A 22,645-nucleotide genomic window follows, 5' to 3' on the forward strand; every position below is an offset into this window, starting at 1 on the left:
TTGGGATGAGTTTTCAGGACCTTGGCTACCTTCCAGAATGGTCTGGAGCGGTCGTCCAGATTCTGGACAACAAGCCCGAAACTTTAATTTCGGAGTGAGTCCATTCTGGAAGCAATCTGTCTGTTCAGATCGGTCATTTCACGTTTTTTGCCCAGATCTCCAGTCCTCTGAAACTGGCGTCTACGAACCTTTCTCAGGCGAATCAAAAGTAGGGTGTGGGAATCAATGGCAATAAACTTACCCCTCACAGGAACTCGTCGGACGCACGCCTCGTCAGCCACGGTTATGGCTTGGTGGAGTCCCTCCAACGCTCGGTCGATGTCCTCCACGGTGTCAAGCGGCGGGTTGACAGGCACGCGTTCAAACTGGGCCCAGTTTACGCGATGGTAGCATAGAGGTAACTCTAAGACCAGAAGGTTCCGAAGAAACGTGCTCAACTTTTTGGCTCAGCTCTGGTACGCTCTTCGGTCCCAAGCTAATCGATGTACCCCTCGAAACATAGGAAAATCCACGAACCCCTCATTTTATCTGTCAAACTTTCATATCGAATCAAAACAAACATAGTGTAGTACTAGAATTTCAACTAGAATGGGGCACGTTAATCGATTTGCTTGGGACCAATAGGCTAGTCAAGTAGTGAGCCAATTTTAAATCGTTAGTTGCCATCGGTTGATGGTAGTCCTTGCGCAGGCTTGAAGCAGGAGCCACGTTGCAGCCCAGTTCAGCCACCACCGGTTGGTGGTCGGAGCTGAGTTCGTTCAAGGGTACCGGCTTGGACAAGCCGATATTTGTCAGGAACAGGTCTAGCGTCGATGGGTTGCCCGCCGGTGAGATGAATGTTGGTTCATCCGAAAACCAAACGGAGTACAGCCCATGCTGTGAGTGGTCGAACAGGAGACGACCGTTCTGGTTCTGCTGGTAGTTCCGCCAGGCCTCATGGCGAGCATTCAGATCTCTTCCAACTACGATGCGGGAACCGGTACGGGTGATGGTGGATAGGTCCTTCTTGAATGTAGCCGCTAGTCCACTACTGGCGGCACACTGTCGAGGGCAGTAGACGGCGATGAACTGAACGTATCCAGTCGATGACTCCACCTCCACACCTAGGGCCTCGATTATAGAGGTGCGGATATGAGACAGAGTGTGGTATTTTATTCCTTTCTTGACGACGACCGCAACACCACCTGGTGCGATCAAGCCGGATAATGTTGTGGTCAGGCAACCAGAAGCTGTCGCCGGACTTTAGATGGGTCTCGGTTAGAAGGCCCACGTCGATGCTGTGCTTGCGGAGGAAGTCGGCAAGCTCAATCTTTTTTGCTCTTACAGAGCAAGCATTCCAGGTGACGATAGTTAGCGGTTTAGACGCCATACTGGATGATGAACTTACTGAACACTCACCATGGTTTGACCAAGATTATGTGAAATCACAAAATGTTGGCCAAGAGCATTGGCCTTTTCAACTGGGGTTATCAGTAGGGATGGGTCTAAGTGGTCAACAGAGGAAAGCGGAGGGATCGGTCTCGACTTATTTTTCAAATTTTTGGTCATCTTCCAAAATGGTTTTGCACAATCTGGGAGAGAGCGAATCTTTTTGGTAAAATCGTTATTTCTGAGTTCCACCATCCTGGCCTGGATAATTTTGGTTAGCCTATTGACATTGGTCTTCAAGTGGGGCAGCCCAGAACGCTGGAACTGCCTACGAATGGTGTTACGGAGCCTGATAAGATATTTGGTTGGGCTGTCAAGGTTCAGAGTATGACTCACCTGGCTGGATGCTGGTACGTGTTGCTCCCTGGCACGGGATATCGCCTCTTCGATGGCTTGCAGACACCGATCGACTTCTTCGAACGACTCCGGTAGGACGCCGTAATCGCTTGCTTTGTCCACACAGCGCTGATACTGCTGCCAGTTGACACGATGGTAATTTCGCCAGGAAACTTGAAACCTATTGGCCGAGGAACCTCCCAACAAACAATTTGAGTTGATCAACAGCTGATTAAGCTATTTTTTAGCTGAAGAAGCTTGTTTTTGCCTGAATAAGCTCTTATTCAACATTCAATGTTTGTTGGGCTACTTCAGCCACCACCGGATAGTGGTCCGAGCTCAGTTCCTGATAGGCGATAGGTTGGGAGATGTTATCGCCAATGTTGCTGATGAAGATGTCGATGGTGGCATGAGCTCCGGATCGACTCAACCGGGTGGGAGTGTCCGGACATAGAATGTTGTAGTGGGCTTGCTGCAGATCTATTGCCCCAGGCTTGATGCTTGGCGTTCAGGTCGCCAGCGATGACGAAATTTTGCCGCCGTCGTGTTAGCTTGATGATGTCTCTTCGGAGGTCTGCGGCCGAGCCGTCCCTAATGTTGGTTTGCTTGGGGCAGTAGACCGCGATGATGGTGATTGGACCAAGCGATGTGCTCACCTCAATTCCGATGGCTTCGATAATTTTCAGCTGGAAACTTGGTAGTAGCCGGCAGCTGATGTTCCGCCTCGCAGCGATGGCCCCTTCCCCCTCCCCCGGAGCTGGTGCGGTCAAGCCTTACGAGCCGAAAGTCGGGAAGGAAGACGTTCAGCTCGGGCTTCAAGTGAGTCTCGGTGATGACGGCTATGTCGATGTGCACGAGAAAGTCAACAAACTCGATGTTTTTGCTCTTCAACGAGCAAGCATTCCAATTTACGATCTTGATGGCTTCAAGGTCCATACTTAGGGACAGGGCAGCATGTAGCTGTTCAGATTGAGTCTTGCAGGTGCGCATGATGATGATTACCTCGGCCACGAGCATCACAAGTTCCTCCGAGGTGAACGGAGAATCGTCGACAGGTTCACCTGAGACAGCATCAGCATATGATAAACCAGGGCGGTGGATGAACCTGGAATTGGCTGGGCCGCAGCAGCAGCGAGACGATGCTGAACTGTCCGACTGTTGGGAACCATTTGTTTGTTTGTTTGTTTATTTAATAATTCAACTGACAATTAATGTCTTAATGAATAAAACTTAATCTAAATAGTTATGGTCAACGAAACGAAAACGGTCAAGTAACCGGTGACGAAACACATTAGCTGATACGTTAAAGTCAAATTCGCAATAAAAGTAGTTAAATTGTCGGCTGATTGCACGAATTGGCTCATTCTGCGTATAATTTCTGCCTCGTGGCTCCAAAAACAGAAATTCGCGTAGACGAAGAGGTCTCTCAGGAGCATACATATTTAGCTGGGCCAGCAACGTTGGACAGTCGATGTCACCCGTGTGAAGCTTTCCAGCAAACATAGCTTGAGCGACCGTCCGTCGCACCATTAGCGGTTCGATGCCCAGAAGACGGTAACGCTCCTCGTACGGTGGCAGGTTCGATGAGTCACGCCAGTTCAAGAAACGAAGAGCATATCTCACAAACTTTCGTTGAACAGATTCGATTCTAGCGATCCAAGTGGCTTGGAAAGGGCACCATACAACTGCACTTGATTCTAATATAGACCGCACAAGTGAGCAGTAAAGTGGTCTGAGGCATAACGGGTCCCGGAACTCATCGGCAATTTTGAAAATAAAACCCAGTTGGCGATTGGCTCGGGAAATGATGTCGTTATAATGGCTTTTGAAGGTGAGCCCGCAGTCCAGAGTAACACCGAGATCCTTTATTTGTTCTACACGGGCAATGCAACGTCCAAAGAGCACATAGTCAAACATAATTGGTTCGTTTTTACGGTGATAGGAGATGACGTTGCATTTTTCGATGCTCAGGCCCATCAAATTTCTCGTGCACCAGTCAGCGAAAATACATAGCATATGCTGGAGATCCCAACAGTCCGAGAGGCTTTTGATAATTTTGTAGATTTTGGCGTCATCTGCGTAGAAAAGACGACATCCAGATGGTAACAACAGAGCGGATACTCGCAGGGCTGGCTTGTTGGTTGTTGAGCGGAAGCGGGGTTAGGTTCGGAACATGTCGACGGGGCTGGAGAGCTGGGTACTGGACTTTTGTGAGTACAGGAGGCGAACGATGATTACGGAGGCGACCGACCTGGTTGTTGATTGTAGCCTTCCGACGGATATTAATGAACTCCACTCGCTTGGGACATCCGCAATTGGAGGCTTGATGGTTTCCACCGCAGTTGACACACGTTGGCTTTATGTCATCAACTTGCTCACAGGATGCAGTTGAGTTCCAGCACACTTGCCGCAATTTGTCTTCTTATGGCAGTTTTTGGTGCCATGGCCATAGGTTCGTACACTGCGTAACATCACGATGTTGGGGTTTGTAATGCTCCCAACTGATGATGACCTGAAACAGGTCCCGGATTTTGGATCTCAGAGCCGCAAGACTGGTGGATCCCTTCGTGAAGTGCACCAGGAACAACTGGTCACGGAAGCTGGTATTGTTGATGGAACGGCGGTTCATCTGGAACACGGCCTCAGGTTGGAGCCCTAGCCGCTCCAGCTCGGACTTCACCGCAGCCGCCTCGAACGACGGTAATCCACGCAAAACCGCCTTCAGTGGCTTGCTCGATGGCAGATCATGCGTGAAGAAGTCCACGTTGTTTTCCTTCAGGAAACATCCTATTTGTTTGTACTCCTCCAGGCTGGAGCACATGATTTTGGTACCGATGCTGCAAAGCTTAAAGCGAGGCAGCAGCTTGTGTTTTGCCAGTTCGGCACCTAGCTTGGCAACATCCTTCACCGGCGTGAAAAGCGGGAAATTCGCTCTTTTCTTGCAATGGGAGCGGCGTCACCATCGCCGTTTTCTTCCGGGAGTACTGCATACTGGTTGGCTTGGAGTACTCGTTTTTCGGCGTCATCCTTCGACGCGCTGGGCTTGATAAGCACCTTCTTTGAAGGGCCAGCTGCTGACTCATTGGCACGTTTACGCACCATTTGTTTCGTGTTTGCAAGTTCAAGTAAACTTGCCAGAACGCGGGAACGTGGCGACACTTCCACGGCGCAACGCGACAGCACAAAACGAAACAAAATCGAAACGAGATCTCGAGCGAAAAATACGGACTGAACAGCTCAACAGTCGAGCAAAGAATGAGCAGAGGCAGGAGAGCAGTGCTGATTTATATCATTTCAGGTTCAAGCAGAATGATGTGCAACCAAGTGGTATTCGTTCATGATGACTGGGTTTGGGGAAAACGTTTAGTTCATGAAAACAGTGACCAAAATTATCATTTGCGCATTTTTCAAAAGTTTTTTGATTAAAAATTGGAGAATTATTTATTTCAGAAGATTCGTTAAGTAATATCCTATCTATTGGCGTATTTGGATTTTAATTTCATCTATAAATGACAAAGTTACAAGCGCTCAAAACCTAACACTATTTCACCACACATATTTTTTTATTTGTACCCCAGTATAGTCGACAAAGACGTAGTTCTACGTAATTCCACTACTTTATTTGCTTATCCTTGACAGATACGCGTATTTCGTCTACAATGTGCAGACTTCTTCAGTGTCTTGTACTAATACTCGACTGTCGAGTTTAGTACAGTACAGTTAGTTTAGTACAAGACACTGAAGAAGTCTGCAAATTGTAGACGAAAGACGCGTATCTGTCAAGGATAAGCAAATAAAGTAGTGGAATTAAATGGAAAATACTAATCTTTCTCTCTCTCATCATACAGGTATTCCACTAAGACGCCCACATTCATCAGGATTCTAAAAACAGTTGAGATACTTCTTGTTGAAAAATTCTTATTTCTTTAAATTTGTCTTTTTGAAGAGCTTTGAGTGTGTTGGTTTATTTCCTTTAAATTCCGTTATAATTGCTTATCTTTTGACAGATACGCGTACTGATGAAGTCTGCAAGTAGTAGACGAAATACGCGTATCTGTAAAAACATAAGCAATTATAACGGAATTTAAAGGAAATAAACCAACATACTCAAAACTCTTCATAAATTCCTTATTACAAAGTTTACTTTAAACCTTTGAGTTATGTTCGAGTCCAATATGGACACGTTGCATTCGGAATTTCTCGTAACGACCCTGAAATTGACTTCAATCCCTTTCAAAACCCTCCTCACCCCTTCTCACTACATATTCAAACTTCCTGATACTGACAAATACAGACAATGTATCAACTTTCGTACAGGCAATTTTTTAAGCTATCTGGCCTCCCTACTTACAGATGATTTAACTACTTCTACCGATAGTAATATAATCTGTTAGTTAAGCAACTGCTGGAACAAACCTATTACTAATGAAACTTACAGCAAACTCACTCACTCATAAGAGACCCTGCACACTCATACATATATTTAGTCAATAATATAGGGTCAATTAAAAACTAGTTAAAGTTAAATATCATGTAGTTAAAATCAATTTTGGCTTTCACAATATTTACATTTACATTGAAAGATTGAACAGTTTAAGATATATATCAAAAATGGGATATATTATTTATACATATCAAACGTTAGCGCCTACCAAAAATGCGAGTCGTAAACCAATATATTCTCGTTGGGCAAGAGATACAATATTTTATCAAACTTTCAAGAATACTCTTGAATTCTATCATATATTAATTTCATCGTTAATACCATAAAAATAAGAAATACTTCATACAAAAAAAAAATACCTTATACCAAACCATACTTTGGGGGGTAACGACGACAAAAAACCGCTACTTACCGCAGTCGTCATCGCATCAGTCAAAATGTATCTTGTTCCAGCGCTCCTGATTGTGCAGCCGCGAATCGGCCACGCTGGCCTCGCTATCGTCCAGGAAATTGTTCGGCGTGCTGGTCACGATCTTGCAGCGATACTTTTTGGTAAATTTAGACAGAACGTACTTCCTCAAGCCAATTCTCGGCTTGAGTAATTTGAGATTGAAACGCTTACGGGCGCGTTTCGGCTTCTTCACGGAAGAAACTGCTTCGGCGTCCGGTGTCGTTGGTTCCGATGCTACCGCATCGAACTGCAGCTCCCTACGAACCGTACCGGATCGACGCGAGACGGAACCGGTGCCTACGGCATCACCGGTGGAAAATTCGAAATCACAACTAACCCAGGATTCGGAACGCTTGGTAGCGGAGATTCGGTTAGCGTTCTTCAACGCAGACTTGTACAGCGGGGAAGCTTTCCGACGGTGGATTCGATGCTTCTTCTTTCGACTGGAATCTGTGTTGAGCTCTTCGAACAGATCGCTCAGTCCCGGGGAACAGGGTACACATTTGATGCTCGGCTCGGCTGCGAACCGCTTCCGGAGGCTGTTTTCCCTCTCGATTGCTTGCCATTTGATCAGACAATCTCGGCTGTGACTGTTCATGATGTGCTTCGGAAGTGCTGATATGTAGTAGAATAAGGCCCCACAGTAAGGGCAGATGTTGCTATCACAGAACTTAATACTGGAATCCGGCGATTGGACAATCTTGGACAGATCCTCTTCATGATTCTTCAACAGGTGATGTCTCAGGGTGAACTCGAACAAATACTCGTCGGCACAGAACGGACAGTGGAAGTACTTGGAAGTGGATAGCAGAATTTTGACGATGTTTTTCACCAGATTGTTCAGTTCTACTTTCTCGCTACCGTTACTCGACTCCATTTTCGGGAGTTTAACCTCAATCCGGGATTGGGGCTCGCATCGCTGTAGTCGGTCACTGGAGGAAATCTTGAAAGGGGACAACCATTAGGCATTGTTTAAATGTTAAAGAGCAAAAGTTACTTGCTAGTTGCACTAGTATTACTGATGAAAAATACCTAAAGCAATAAAATTATGCAGCAATTGAAATTCGGGGACGTCTGCAAGACTTTCACTCCACTGAGACCGATCGGGTTTGTTTACGATTTCACTCGCGACCGAAAGTCAAGCCGAAATTCCGAAAGCGACAAACTGACAGTTGCTCAGAGACATGGAACGCCAATGTGCAATTTTTTTGGCTGCATGTGTCACAATTCGACTGCCGTTCATTTTCGACCTTTCACACCCGATACCTAGACATCAATTTTGACAAGCTGACGTTTCGGTATCGAGTTTCGATCCTTTCGTCGCAAACATTTTCAAGCCTTTTGACTCGCTGCCAGTTTTGCAGGTGAAATTTCGTGAAAATTTACCGGAAAACTAGCACTTGCACCCCAAAATGGTATGTATGCGGGTCGTGAAATTGCGTGGAATATTTTGAAATCATTATATTGTGCAAATATGAGTGGATAAGTGAAAAAATATTGTGTGAATAAATTCATAACCTCAAAGCTTGTGTCAATCCGGGCAGAGGTAGAGAATGACTGCGTTTCCGTAGATCTGTGATCCGCCTGGTGATTAATCCTTTCAAAATTGTAACATTTCAGAAACCGTTAATGTTACAAGGGCACGAGCGTGCCATAACGCAGATCAAGTACAACCGGGAGGGAGATCTGATTTTCTCCACGGCCAAGGATCACAAACCTTCGGTGTGGTTCTCACTTAACGGAGAACGTCTCGGAACGTACAACGGTCATCAGGGTGCCGTTTGGTGTGTGGATGTCGACTGGACTACGACCAGATTGATCACCGGCAGTGGTGACATGTCTACAAAGTCAGATTTCTATTTGTTTACTAGCTCAAACATTCGAAAGATTGTAAATTTTTAATCCATTTTACAGATTGTGGGACGTCGAAACAGGACGCATCTTGGGAAGCATTCCAACAACCTCATCTTCCCGTACGGCAAACTTCAGCTACTCGGGCAACCAGGCATCCTACTCGACCGATAAGGCTATGGGTCACAACTGCGAGCTGTTCATCATCGACGTTCGAAATGTAGACTCTAGTATCAGCAGCCAGAGCCCGGTTCTGAAGTTGACCATGAACCAGCAGTCAAAGATTACCTCCTGTCTATGGGGAGCTTTGGACGAGACTGTTATCACCGGTCATGAGAACGGATCGATCCGTATCTGGGATCTGCGTACTGCGAAGGAACTGAATTCCGTCAACGACCATACTGGCGTCATCAATGATATGCAACTGTCCTTCGATGGAACCATGTTGGTTTCCGCCTCCAAGGACACCACGGCCAAGCTGTTTGATTCGGAATCGCTGATGTGCTTGAAGACCTACAAAACGGAACGTCCGGTCAATTCGGCTGCCATCAGCCCAATCCATGAGCACGTTGTAGTGGGTGGTGGACAGGAAGCTATGGAGGTCACAACGACTTCGACCAAGTCCGGCAAGTTCGATTCCCGATTCTTCCACTTGGTGTACGAAGAAGAGTTCGCTCGAGTTAAGGGCCATTTCGGTCCAATCAACAGTTTGGCCTTCCATCCGGATGGCAAGAGCTACGCGACGGGTGGTGAGGATGGTTTTGTGCGCGTTCAAGTTTTCGACGCTTCGTACTACGAATTTGTATTCGAGTAAACGGCTCGAGAGGAGGAGATTCTTTATTATTTTGTATTTCCTGTGTGATTCGTGGAGTAGTGCGAAAAGACTTGAGACGACCGAGAAGGCAAAGGGTAAAAGTGTGTGAAGAAAGGTCCTACTGCAAAAGTAAAATTTAGGTACCTATATAACAGAAACCATGTTGGGGGAGGGTTTTCAACATTCGTGGATGAATAAATTTAGAATGTTGATAACGTACAGAAGAATGCTGTCTTACATTTAATCAAGCTGTATTGTGAAATCCGTTTTTGTACTCGCTATTCCGACTAATATTGCTCTTGAACGTGTTCCCTAAGTTCTCAAAATTTCCTGACAAACCCCGAAGCTCTCTCGTGTTGCTCTGAATTATCCTGTGGAAACTCGGATTCACATTTTAGCCTTTTACAACATCCACAAAAAAAACACGAGTTGCTCGCGAAACGAATTCCCCTAATTAATCATATTGCCGGAGAGAGATTTGGAACGACCATCTTCCACCGATTTCAAGAAAATGAAGAAACAAGATCCAGATTTTTCTATCTTAGCATAAATAAGACCCTATTTTCGCGAAGTTTTAGAAGAATTATTTTCAAAATATTATTCCACAGCAAAGTTCGAGTGGTAAGAGTCGTCATTCTAAACTGCTCGAACGATGCGATCTATTAATTAACCACTTCATTCGAGCAGATAAAATGACGTTTACAACCACTCGAACTTTGAAACAACATTATTTTGATAACGGCGCCGGTGGTGTAGTGGTAAGCGTGATTACCTCTCACCCCAGCAGGCCTGGGTTCAATCCCAGTCGGCGCCGCCGGGATGTTCTGAGGCATAACATCTCTGATCACGCCTTCCTTCGGAAGGGAAGTAAAGCCGTTGGTCCCCGGTTCATGAGTTGATGGGTCGATAGGTAGGGTCCAGGTGTGGGAGCTGCCTTCCTGGCGTCGGTAGCATTGGTGCTCAGCACGGAAAACAAGATCGACGCAAAAACAAACAAAGGAAAAAAACATTATTTTGAGAATTTTTCTTCTAGAAACTCGAGAAAAGTAGCCAACATTAGTGCGTTTAATAAAAAAAGAGAAATTAGTTGGTCCAGTTTTGTGAAATCACTGGTAGAAAGTCACACCAAAACTGCTTGACAAAGTGGTCAATTCAGTGTTGGTACGTCAAAATTCTAGTACTACAGTATGTTTGTTTTGATTCGCTATGAAAGTTTGACAGATAAAATGAGGATTTTCCTATGTTCTGAGGGGTGCATTGATTAGCTTGGGACCGAAGATAGTACCAGAGCTGAGCCAAATAGTTGAGCACGTTTCTTCGGGACCTACTAGCATAGAGGTAACTTTAAGACTATAAGGTCCCGAAATAACGTGCTCAACTTTTTGGCTCAGCTCTGGTACTCTCTTCGGTTCCAAGCTAATCGATTCACCCCTCGAAACATAGGAAAAACCAATAACCCCTCATTTTATATGTCAAACTTTCATAGCGAATCAAAACAAACATTGTGTAGTACTAGAATTTCGACTAGAATGGGATACGTTAATCATTTGCTTGGGACCAATAGGCTAGTCAAGTAGTGCGCCAATTTAAAATCGTTAGTTTCGAATTGATTGTTGCTACTAGTCTTAGGCCGTGGCCAGGGTAGACGCGACACGCGACGCGACGCAATGCGACTCACGCAAGGAATAATAATAAATAACAAGATTCTTTTGAATTGGTCGCGTCGCGTCGCGAATCGCGTCTACCCTGGCCGTACCCTTAGAGTTATCTCTATGGTTATACCACAGACAAACAGACATAACACATTGAATATTTCTCACTGTAAAACATCGTCGCTAAAACATTACCGCCATCTGTTGAGTACACTGTGGTGGGTAGTACGCTGAACAGATGGCGATAGTGTATAAACGTCAAACGCAAGGGAACTGACTATGCGCGCCCCAGGTGGCGGTACTACCAACAATCAATACGAAACTAACGATTTTAAATTGGCTCACCACTTTAGTAGCCTATTGGTCCCAAGCAAACGATTAACGTACCCTATTCTAGTCGAAATTCTAGTACTACGCAATGTTTGTTTTGATTCGCTATGAAAGTTTGACTGATAAAATGAGGGGTTATTGGTTTTTCCTATGTTTCGAGGGGTGATTCGACAAGCTTGGGACCGAAGATAGTACCAACAATCAATACGAAACTAACGATTTTAAATTGGCTCACCACTTTAGTAGCCTATTGGTCCCAAGCAAACGATTAACGTACCCTATTCTAGTTTAAATTCTATTACTACACTATGTTTGTTTTGATTCGCTATGAAAGTTTGACAGATAACATCAGGGGTGTGTGGATTCATGCAGAACATGCAGGGGTGAGTGAAATAGCTTGGGACTGCTTGGGACCGTTGTTCTGGTACTGAGTGAGCCAAAAATAATAATGATTTTCTTCGGGACCCAGTAGTCTTAGAGTTACCTCTATGATAGTACCAGAGGTGAGCCAAAAAGTTGAGCACGTTTCTTCGGGACCTACTTGTCTTAGAGTTACCTCTATGGTACTACCACAAACGAAGTGACAGACGGAGCGGCTCGAAATTTGATTTGACGTACTTACATTTGAAATTTTCGAGTGTACCTCACGGCAACACTATCTACTCATACGTACTAGTTTAAAGCTATTGATTGTACCGCCTGTTATCTCTTTTTCTCTAACGAAAATTGAAAGGGAAAGCCTGTTGTCAGACAGCATGACATTATGTTGCTTTCGTTGTTATCTGGGCCAACATTATCAGTGGTGAATACTTCGGGTTAACATTTGCTTATAAGTAAACGATGTTGAGCAGTCAATGACTCGCGCTTGTTGGCGGCAATTGTTGCTACAGATTTCATCAGTCCGTGCTTCTAACCAAAGCCACAGTCATCCGCGACCGAGAAGACATCGACGATTATTTCAAAAGAAAAATAGTTAGCTTGCTATTAATTTTTGAAATTTAAATTTCTTTTGTTTTGTTTGGTTTTTCTTCTACTAATTATTTATTTTATTCGACACACTGTTCTTTCCGTCGCGTAGTTCTATTTTAATGCTAAATACTGTAATCACCTGTAATGTAATCCATCAGGGCTATCGAGCAGCTAAATGTGTTCCAACATGTCGCTCCAGTTGATGATACTGAAGTCATCCAGAGGACGGCGCGTGGTGGCGTGACTCTTTAGCAACTCCGTATAATCGCATTTGGAAACGCCTTTTCCGGATCCCGTAAAATAGGCCTATCCAAGCGACAATTCTTGGCATCGATGCGAATTATGTATTTTAGGTAAATCACACAGCTTCTTCTTCATCGCTTCCCTTCTGGCATAAAGGGAGGATCTCATGAATCAGCATTGGGTCATAAGCAGGTCTTTGTGGGGAATGGTATTTGATGCCTTATGGGGAAATTTATTCGATCGCTTCGAAAGTTATTCATGGCACCTGGGAAACCTTGAGTCAATAAAGCGCTTGGTACGGTACTTTATTTAAAAAGATATTGAAACAAGTAAATAAGTATGTGTGATATGAATGTTTATACCCGCTATTCTCAAAAACAAAAGCGCTCTGGTGGAATCCATTTTTTTCTTTATTCGATAGGCCAAAGTGCAGCGCCATTGAATATCAATGCGTTCAGAAGCAGTGTTATATTTTAAAAATATCTCAACAATTTGCTAATCTTTTGCAAATCCACCGCTACGAATGAAAAGTCAAATAAATTTAAAAGAAAATTTATACTGCTTTTAGACTGGAACGCGGACGAATTTGTTGGTAGGACATACATTCAACGTCACCGGATCTAACCGCTGAATGGCCTTGACCAGGTCTTTTTCCTTAAATTTGACTTCGACAATACCCTCAGGCTCTAGCACTCCCGCACGAGATTCCGGATCGGCATAGGTTTCCATGTACCGTGGATTGATGGTCGGATCCAACACAGCCCAGGCTCCTCCACGAAGTTCCGCATTCGGTGGTAGATAGACGATGACCGGTTGTTTGTACTCCCTCAGCCCGTCAACTATGTAGGCACCGAATTTAACGATTTGTTCGTACATATCTAGAAACGCAGAATGCATCAGTTAGATGCTATCATTTAAAGTTACCTAAATTACACTTTACCTTTCTGTCCACCGGAGAACCCTCTCCAGTTGGCCAGGATAATCAGTGGCAGTTCCTCTCGTCCAAAGTCTTTGATTACTTGTGCCGTTTTGTAGGATGAGTCCGGGAACCATACCTGACCGGCTTGTTGGAATGTTTTGGCTTCCGAGTCAAGGTTTGCCGGATCAGCCGGAATGGTCAGCTCGACTGTTCGAGTTTCTACCGCAATCACACCCACCGGGATGCCACCAAGTTTGGCACGACCCACAACAACCGTTTGAGCCCATGGTTCCATCACTTCCGACCAGCTTCCCCGATCAAAGAAACCGCTTTCCCATTCAGAGGGATTGGACGGATTGACACGTCCTGCTAGCATCCACCGCGGATCATAGGGCGCCTTAGTTGGCATGAAATCGATTGGTCGGTTAATTGAGTCACTGGTCGTTACGATTGGCAGCGTTCCTCCACGCACATCCGGAATGTAAGAGAGCCAATACAATATCGTGTAGACACCGTCCAAATCTATTGCCTCGGTCTTGTGCGTGACACCGTTGTTGTGCATGATTTGAATACCACCCAACTGGTTATTAGAAGCGTACACTTTTCTACCCAATAGTTTGTTCAGCGCGGCGAAGCCAGTCAGAATAATGTGAGAATTTTCAATTTGTATCACACGTTGACCAAGACGTACCAAATAGGAACCGATACCGATCGTTCTACAGGTCACCATCGAAATCGTTACCACATCTTCATACGCTCGCGAAGTTTCACCGGCAATCATACCAGCATAACGCAGATTCTCCACACCGAGCCCATCGGTTTTGCCAATAATATCAGTGATTTTATATCGCGGCTCTCCTTCGTCCTCAATCAAAATGGCACGAACCGAATTCGTATTTGCAATCTTGCTGTAGTCTTCAGTCGTCAAGTACAGATACTTGAATCCCTTCTCCGGCTCGTCGGGATCTTCCCAGGCCACTTTGAACAAGGATTTCACTTCCTCGGCCAATCCGATACGGGCACCACTGTTAACCGAAATGTAAATCCTAGGGCACTTGCGCTTCCGAGACAGTTCCGACGCCTTACAGAATAGCATATCCTCCTGAGGTCCAAAGGATCCGATGAAATAGGTTAGGTCGTTAGCGATGACTACAATCTCTCGCCCGTCAGGGAACTCTGGAGTAGCCAGTACAATCCTCCATGCCACCATCCCAACGTTGTTCTCTCCCGGTAACCGTTGAATCTCCTCCAACGTATCACCCTTCAGCACCAACTCGTTGCACACGAGTAGAATTTTCTCGGGAATCCTAATATCTTCCGTTGGTCGCGCTTTGGAAAATTCCTTCCACAATCGTTCCGTCATTTGGCGGAACATATCCGGAATATCGTACACATAGGTAGTACCATTGGATTGAGCCTGGAAGCGTTTCTGTTGTAGGTAATCTTTGGTCATGTAGGCCGAAGAAATCGGCAATCCATGCAGGGGTCCTTGCCTGTTACCGTATGCTTGGAATTTGATCACGTGCGTCTCCGGATCGGTCACTTCGGTGTACATTGCTATATCTAAAAAGTAACCGGAATCGTTTGCTATGCACAAACGAACGGAGGTAGTTGGCGATTGTGTCGTCTGCCGGATAACCATCTTCAGCTCAGCTTGCAGTACCCGCAGTTTCCACAACCGAGGCCCATACCGCATCACCATCTTGGTCACGGACTCCTCGATCTTGGCCGGATCCATTATAACCGTTGGAACAAAGTTTAGGAAAATGTGATTACAATCCGTACGTTTGGCGTGGGGATGCGAGAAGGCCACTTCCAGCTCATCCATCGCTTCCAATAGCACGCGTTCACCTTCGTTCTGAAGGTACTCGAATGAAGCCTCTTTGGTTATCAAATCCGAGTGACGAATAATGGAACGTATGAAGAAACGGAAATCTGTCACTTCCTGACCCTTGGCTACCTTGGCACGACCAAGATATAGGTGCATCTTTTGATTGGCAGTTGGCAGAGCCTCCAGGTCGTACGTTCGCATACGGTTCAGCTCCAGCTGGAAGGCACATGCCGGCTCCAGGTGACGATAGATACGATCCTCCTCAAAGTTGTCTCGTGCTCGGTAGGTGAAGAATTTTGGGAATTGACGTCTGTAAAAAAAATATTTGGTTTAGTATCTCATTAACCTCTTCTAAACACTTAATAAACTTACTTCTTGAGTGCGGCAAATGTAATCCGCCTAACTCTGCGGGTGAGCAGCTCTTCACGATGTTGAGCGCAGAACGATCCAAATACCTGCTCCATCTGTAAATCATCCATATCGCCCATGTCACGAACAGCAATGCTTAGGATGTGCATGGCTTCCGCTGGGTGTGCTACCATATAAAAATAAAGCCCCGGTTAAAAACCCTTGGTCCAATTCGGGTAAAACCATCCGTAAACATACCGGCAATTCCATCACTTTCCACAGCCCGTGCCACCGGGTCGGAAATCGAAACATTGATTGACGTACTCATACGACGGTCCGAATCTCCGGCTTCCACCGCTTCCAGTACCTTAGGATTGACAAACGCAGGCGATGAGAAGTCCTCTAGCAGGTCCAAAATTTCATCCGAGTATTGAGTGAAATGGTCAAACGAATCGAACGCGGCCATGCAACCAGTGCGCATGAATGAGTCGGAAATGTTGTCTGTTTCCGTTCCATCAGGGAGAACCGCAATAGACAGTGACGACAGCGATTCCGATCTGGTTTCTACACGAAAGAAACCAACGTCGAAATGACGGCTGTCCACGTCTTCATCTAGTTCTTCCTCGTTCGTTTCTTCGAAGCGAAGAAATCAGTCTGGAGGAACTGGTCAAGAAGATTCCACTGAAACGAGGAACTTCCGTCGAAAAATTACTTCGAGTCAAACCGGTCGTAAGGCTCGAGAAGCTCAGCTCGGAAAAGATCAAATCGTTGACTTCTTCGGAGAATGAAGACGAAGCATCCTCCGCCGGATCGTCGACCGTGTTCGATTTCAACTATCGTGTGAAGTTAAACAAAAAGCAGGGCCGAAAATCGATGGTAGAATTGCAGCCGATCAAACAGGTCATCCGCTCCGACACGAACACGCTAACGGATGCCTCGGTGGAGATCGTGCGTCCCAAGACGCCTGCCCAGAAATCTTTTAGAAAGCAGTTCAAACTGAAGCTTTTTGGGTCGAAAACCGTCCCACGAAAACGTTCCACCAGCGAATCTGATCCGGAGTACGTTACAGCGAAGAAAAGTTGATTTAATTTTAATGACGAACTTGCAGAATTTTCCAGCACTCGTGCACTAAGCAGGTCTTTCCCACGGCGCAATAGATTACTGCCAACGATGCCACCTCAAGCGGAAATGCGATTCGAGACCGGGTTGACGTTGATGCTCAAAAGCGAGAAAATGTTCCGGATTTCTCTACCCATGCGAATGTCAGCTGGTATCACACTGCTTACAGGTACTGAGGGAGAACCTTCCAAAACTTCTAGTGTTTGGACTGGTGGTATGGCACAAAGAATGCATAATGCACCACGAACCGACGGAGAATCGTATGTGCTGTGATCAATGTGATTGGTGAGGCAGAAGGAAACAAGCCAGCACTTGCATTATCACGACGTTCTTATGCATAATCTAGTGTGACGAAACGTTGGATCATGCGTAAGAACACCGTGTGAACGACAGAGTCGACTACATTCCTTCTGCCGCACCTATAGTAACGCACACGGCTCCCGCGCTGACTGTTCCTTACTTTCTCACTCTAATCAAAATTTCCTTCGATGAGTGAGAAAACAGCACCCCGTCAACACGAGCAAGGACACGAGTTGCCAGATCATTGCACACAAAACCAACTTGAATTAATTCAAAACAAAAATACTAGCGAACCTGGCGGTGAGGGGCGGAAGGTGGACTAAAATTCTATTACAGAGAACCACATTATTTTAATTCATTTCTTCGGAGAAAGTCGTCTGTAACTTCGTTTGTGCTCTTACCGTATTCAGTAGTTTGTCACAAGAGCTACTGATTGTCAGTTATTTTATTGAGAATAGCTGTATGTTCGGTAATTTTTGTGATTTACAGTTCGAAAACTGTAAAAAAAAATTACCAAACACGGAAGCCGTGATTAAGTGTGTAAGGCCCTTTACACGCGAACCAAAGTACGCCCACGCAAACCAATACCACACAGCAAAAAAAAAATGTAATATCGATCAACGTAATTCAAGCTGATGTATGAAACAATGATGTAATAGCAAAAAGCAGATACAATATTACATCAATGGATGTAATTTTGTTTGCAAAATCGATGTACATCGTACAACGTTATATTACACAACCGATGGATTGACCTGGTTGCAGCAGTTTGGATGTAATATTCAACAACTTTTTTTTCTGTGCACTTTCGGAAAGGTGATAGTTGCCCCTATGCGATGATGTTGTTGGTTTCCGTGGGCGTACGTTGGTTCGCGTGTAAAGAATCTTAGAAAGTTTGTTTACAAATGCTTTTATGCCGTTATCAAATGTTATACCTGATTTTATACATTTCCCCTATATAAATAAATATTTTTGTGCTGGAAATAACTTTTTCATACTTCGTTGCCTATCCGTCCCCAATGAGCCCCGATTCCGCTAATTGGTATGCTTCATGGGCGCAAACAAAGAAAAGTCACTTATGTCCGAAGTCCGAACAACGTCAAAAATCAAAATAAAAAGAGAAAAATAAAAGCAACAAACTGGAACAACAAAGAGTGAAAAATATGTTCGCGTAAAACAATAATCTGTTCGTCCGTCGTAATGATCTTTTTTGTCCGTTCGGAAGATGGATCCGTAAAGCGAGAATACGCCGTGCGGTGATGGAATCCGTCAAATTCCCAGTTGGTGCGAGGCGCGAGAATTCGGTTCTGGAATGTCTGTGGACGAATGAGGTTCTGGTTGCAGTTTCCTTTGCGTGCGTATGTTGACGAGTATCGATTTTTCCTAACAGTTCGGTTGTGGAAAGCCAGCACGAACATAATAATTCCACCAGCAATCATCTGGAGAAGCAACAGAAGCAGCTGGTGTGTGAAACATCCAGCGGCAGGTGCTGCTCGGCCAATTATTATCGATTGCGAATGTGCGTGATAGCAAGTGGTGTGAACAAGAGTGGTCAGTTTGGTTTGGGTTGAACTTAAAAGTGCATTCTGCGTTCTGCTAGTGAGCCAGGCAGTCAGTACCTACCTAAGAACGACGACGAAGGAAATCTTTCAACTGCATCCATCGCGGTACGTGTAAGCGGATTCCGCCTGGAAGGATCTAAAGTAGGTTGAATTTTGATTTTATGTTTATATTATATGCTACCCTTATAGAAGGATGGAAAATGTGTTCATTGCATAATATAGTGCATTACAAAATTCACCATGTATTTGAGTCCAAGAACAATGAACTTTTCGATTCTTAGAGAATTCAGTTAAAAAGAGAATTCTGGGCTAATCACATAAATAATTCTTTTGGATTTTTGTAGCACTCCACATGAGAAATTCATTCACTTCAACTTTGTTAAATTTTATAATAAGTCGTAAAATAAAGAAAAAGGAAAAGTTACTCATTAAAGAATTCTACAAATTGATTTGTTCATAATTTTAGGTGAATTGTATACGAATATTTTATAAAGATAGTAGGTCTTCAAAGACGAAAAATTCAATAGACATTCGTAAGGAACTTCAAAAATGGTCACTCGAGGACAGTTTAAAACTACTAAAGAACTTATGAAGTTTAGTTCGTCTAGAAGATTTAATTTTCATTTCAGGTCGCATTTTGAACAATTTTGTAAATAATTCTGAAAAAAAAAATACTACGAAGTCATGGATTATAATAAGTTTTTATAGTGTTTTCAGTAATATTATAATATGCTTTAGTGGAAAATGCTGTATGGCCATTAGGTTGAAAATCATTAGTCCGAATGGCCATTAGGGGCTGTTCATACGTAGACACCCGCGTACATACCTATAAATTATTACCGACTTCGGTAATCTTTTACCGAACTTCCTATAGCTGAAACTTTCACCGTCATTTCACTAAGTTTTAAATTGAAAACACTGTCAACCTTAATAATCGAATCTTGTCATTGTGGAGAAATTTTCCTTGTTTGAAGGTTTAAAACGAATGAATTAAAATGCCTGATTTTTACCGAACAGTTCACCTGTTGAAAGTCGGTAGTCATTAATTCTAAGTGTGTAGACAATCGTCCATACATTTTTTTTGGAAATTTGTATGGACCGTAGATACATACCAGCCCCTCTAATAGCGAATTTGTTTATTATCCTGGTTGGAACCAGTTCCAAGCCGTGCGCACCGGAGTTTATTTTCAGTGAGAAACCTCAACCCGAGCCAGGTTACAAAAATAAACGTTTACAGTGACGTTTGACAGACAACAAGCCGACCCAATCTTGATACCCGATCCAGGTTTTTAGTGAATCAAAAACAAATTCGCTAGAAATAATTCGTTGCAACTTCCCCAACAACGTTGCAGATATACCGATTTATCGGTGTTTAAACCGACTTTTTAACACTGATACCGATGTACAGATCTTTGAGATTTTGTACCGAGTTATACCAATTTTTTAAATAATTAAAATGATTATAGCCTGTTTGCGCTGCACTGTCAGAGGGAACTATTGTGATTGTGAGAGACTTTTATCTTTTTGAATATCTCAAATAGCGGCGCGTCCTCCGTACTACCAATGCCATGTCGAATCGCCTGATGGTCGCTATGGGTACAACCTTCGCACACTGTCCAACTCATGTTTGCCACCAGCGACGGACTGTAGAAAGTGACGTCGATAATGGATTCCCGGCCATCTTTCAGAAAAGTGCTGCTGGTGCCTTCATTGGACAGCATAACTTAAAGCTTTGCCAGAGGTTCCAGCAGACTGTGCCCTCTTGCATTGGAACATCTGCTTCCCCACTCCACTGCCCAACCATTAAAGTTTCCTCCAATGACTACCGATCTTCGTTCGACCAGCTCTTCGGTAAGTCAATCCAGCATCGTGGAACTGCTGTATCGTCTATCTAGGTGGTGCGTAGCAACTGCATATGAAGATTCTGGGATCACGAAACCTTCTTGAATGGGGTACCTGCCCATAACTTGTATTGCAGCCAGGGGTTGAAACAGTTGACGTTTTTTACTACACTCGCTTCGTTGTCGTGCGCAACAGTCTGTTTGTATTCGAACACTCATGCTCTACCGTCGTCTCTCTCACACAACACGAGCGGTAGAATAACATTCGAGCTAAAAGAAAATTATCAAAATATCATATGACATGTGTGATTTCGTTGTAATTCCTCAATTTGGTGTAAATCAAACCATTTCTGATCAGAAATATTATTACTAGGACATCTTTGCTTGCTATTTTCAGAATTCACTCAAGCACACCATCAGCAGCTCTTATTATGAGAAAAACTAAAATACATACATTCGTGACGGTCTTCGATGACAGTGTCGTATGCAAGAGCCTGTCATATGACATTTTAGTTTGGTACTGTACTATGATAGCTTGTTTTGCAAGTGTCGGAGGCAAAGGCAGTCAATTATCACAGAAAATGTGTCGACTACCGTGACCGCTTACAAGACTGATTGCAGCCATCGCAGCTCTATCAGCCACCTAGTTACCCTTATCGGGAGGGAATCAATACGGTTCTGCAATGATCGCAACGTCGCACTTTGTTTCCGTTGTCGACTGCCACAACAGCTGTGCAGTGTCGCAATGATTGAGGGTTATTTGGGTAATCTCCGTTACTTTTGTGACAAAACAATTAAGTGTCATTTGGAGCGAAATGCTTGAGAATTCATGCATTAAAACCAAAAATTTCAGCAAAATATGCATGTATGTATGTATGTAAGGTAGCCACCATTTAAGCCACAAATGTAATTAAAGTGTTTGGGGAACGTTTGTCGACAGCCAGGAAGTCTGGATCGGGGGGAAATCGAAAACCGGAAGCCGCTGAGACGACAAAGAGAGTTGCCGGTAGTTTCAAGCGAAACCCCAACCTCTCTCTCCGAGATGCCGCAAATAAGCTGGGTGTATCGTCTATAACCGTGCATCGGGCAAAAAAACGAGCCGGACTATCGACTTACAAGAAGGTAGTGACTCCAAATCGCGATGATAAACAAAATACGACGGCCAAAGCGCGATCCCGGAGGCTGTACACGACGATGCTGACGAAGTTTGACTGCGTGCTAATGGACGACGAAACCTACGTCAAAGCCGACTACAAGCAGCTTCCGGGTCAGGAGTTTTATACGGCAAAAGGAAGGGGAAAGGTAGCAGATGTTTTCAAGCACATGAAACTGTCAAAGTTCGCAAAGAAATATCTGGTTTGGCAAGCCATCTGTACCTGTGGCTTGAAAAGCAGCATTTTCATAGCTTCCGGGACTGTCAACCAAGAAATTTACGTGAAAGAGTGTTTGAATAAACGTCTGCTGCCTTTCCTGAAGAAACACGGTTGTTCCGTACTGTTTTGGCCGGATTTGGCATCTTGCCATTACGGTAAAAAAGCCATGGAGTGGTACGCCGCCAACAACGTGCAGGTGGTTCCCAAGGACAAGAACCCTCCCAACACGCCAGAGCTCCGCCCAATTGAGAAATACTGGGCTATTGTCAAGCGGAACCTAAAGAAGACCAAAAAAACTGCTAAGGGCGAGCAGCAGTTAAAGGCAAACTGGCTTTCTGCGGCGAAGAAGGTGGACAAGGTGGCTGTACAAAATCTGATGGCAGGGGTCAAGCGTAAGGCCCGGCAATTCGGATTTGGAAAAGCGGAAGCCTAACTGAATATTTTTCCTGAATTTTATACTAATTGAACTTGAAAAAGAAATTTAATTTGATTTTTTAAATAAACGATTTCACCGATTTACACGCGTTTTCCCTTGACCAAATTTTGACCGTATCACCCTTTAAAGCTTTGTTCGAAAACCAGGAATTTTTATAGAATATACCAGGAAAACCGGGGAAAAACCAGGAATTTAAAATCAGAAATTCACTTGCCACCCTACTATAGGTTTCTGTAACAATTTGAAGGTTTCGGAGACAGTAGGTGGTTAGCCTAAGGTCTCTTATCGGCCGTGATGGGACTGCCATCTTGGGTATAGCTTTCGGGGAGAAGCATTTCGTATTCAGCCGCTGGATGCCAGTCAGACGCTGTTTGAGCCGCCCCTACCATGGAGAACAG

At 44.4% G+C, this 22,645-nt stretch overlaps 4 protein-coding genes across 4 annotated transcripts in view; 2 read left to right on the top strand and 2 right to left on the bottom strand.

The window, feature by feature from the left end:
• Positions 1-6,386: 6,386 nt before the first annotated feature.
• On the bottom strand, positions 6,387-7,758 carry LOC135698082 (uncharacterized). The gene is made up of 2 exons (XM_065217937.1): positions 7,692-7,758; positions 6,387-7,602 (listed from the first exon to the last, which is right to left on the bottom strand). Exon 2 carries the CDS (start codon positions 7,534-7,536, stop codon positions 6,637-6,639), a length of 900 nt encoding a protein of 299 aa, XP_065074009.1. The 5' UTR covers positions 7,537-7,602; positions 7,692-7,758; the 3' UTR covers positions 6,387-6,636.
• A 183-nt stretch (positions 7,759-7,941) lies between these two features.
• Positions 7,942-9,550, top strand: eIF3i (eukaryotic translation initiation factor 3 subunit i). The gene is made up of 3 exons (XM_065217938.1): positions 7,942-8,074; positions 8,280-8,506; positions 8,574-9,550. Exons 1-3 carry the CDS (start codon positions 8,072-8,074, stop codon positions 9,322-9,324), a joined length of 981 nt encoding a protein of 326 aa, XP_065074010.1. The 5' UTR covers positions 7,942-8,071; the 3' UTR covers positions 9,325-9,550.
• Positions 9,551-13,067: 3,517 nt separating this feature from the next.
• Positions 13,068-16,159, bottom strand: LOC135698102 (acetyl-CoA carboxylase-like). The gene is made up of 4 exons (XM_065217954.1): positions 15,875-16,159; positions 15,641-15,803; positions 13,459-15,578; positions 13,068-13,396 (listed from the first exon to the last, which is right to left on the bottom strand). Exons 1-4 carry the CDS (start codon positions 16,095-16,097, stop codon positions 13,083-13,085), a joined length of 2,820 nt encoding a protein of 939 aa, XP_065074026.1. The 5' UTR covers positions 16,098-16,159; the 3' UTR covers positions 13,068-13,082.
• A 2,047-nt stretch (positions 16,160-18,206) lies between these two features.
• The window catches only part of LOC135698118 (ankyrin-3), a 45,961-nt gene continuing 41,522 nt past the window's right edge, over positions 18,207-22,645 (top strand). Inside the window, exon 1 of the mRNA XM_065217994.1 lies at positions 18,207-18,738. The gene's annotated coding sequence lies outside the window, so the exon portion shown is untranslated. The remainder of the gene's footprint in view (positions 18,739-22,645) is intronic.

This window comes from Ochlerotatus camptorhynchus, unplaced genomic scaffold, assembly GCF_037179485.1.
Source record: "Ochlerotatus camptorhynchus isolate MF236.1 unplaced genomic scaffold, CSIRO-AGI_Acam_v1.1 ptg000082l, whole genome shotgun sequence".
Lineage (NCBI taxonomy): Eukaryota > Metazoa > Arthropoda > Insecta > Diptera > Culicidae > Ochlerotatus > Ochlerotatus camptorhynchus.

What these genes read in the sequence shown, in the direction of transcription:
- LOC135698082 (XM_065217937.1), bottom strand. Translation starts at nt 7,536, where the DNA reads ATGGAGTCGAGTAACGGTAGCGAGAAAGTAGAACTGAACAATCTGGTG.
- eIF3i (XM_065217938.1), top strand. An exon ending in AGTGGTGACATGTCTACAAA is followed by an intron (nt 8,507 to 8,573) that starts GTCAGATTTCTA and finishes TCCATTTTACAG; the next exon opens with ATTGTGGGACGTCGAAACAG.
- LOC135698102 (XM_065217954.1), bottom strand. Translation starts at nt 16,097, where the DNA reads ATGCGCACTGGTTGCATGGCCGCGTTCGATTCGTTTGACCATTTCACT. An exon ending in GGAAAGTGATGGAATTGCCG is followed by an intron (nt 15,804 to 15,874) that starts GTATGTTTACGG and finishes TTTATATGGTAG; the next exon opens with CACACCCAGCGGAAGCCATG. An exon ending in ACATTTGCCGCACTCAAGAA is followed by an intron (nt 15,579 to 15,640) that starts GTAAGTTTATTA and finishes TTTTTTTTACAG; the next exon opens with ACGTCAATTCCCAAAATTCT.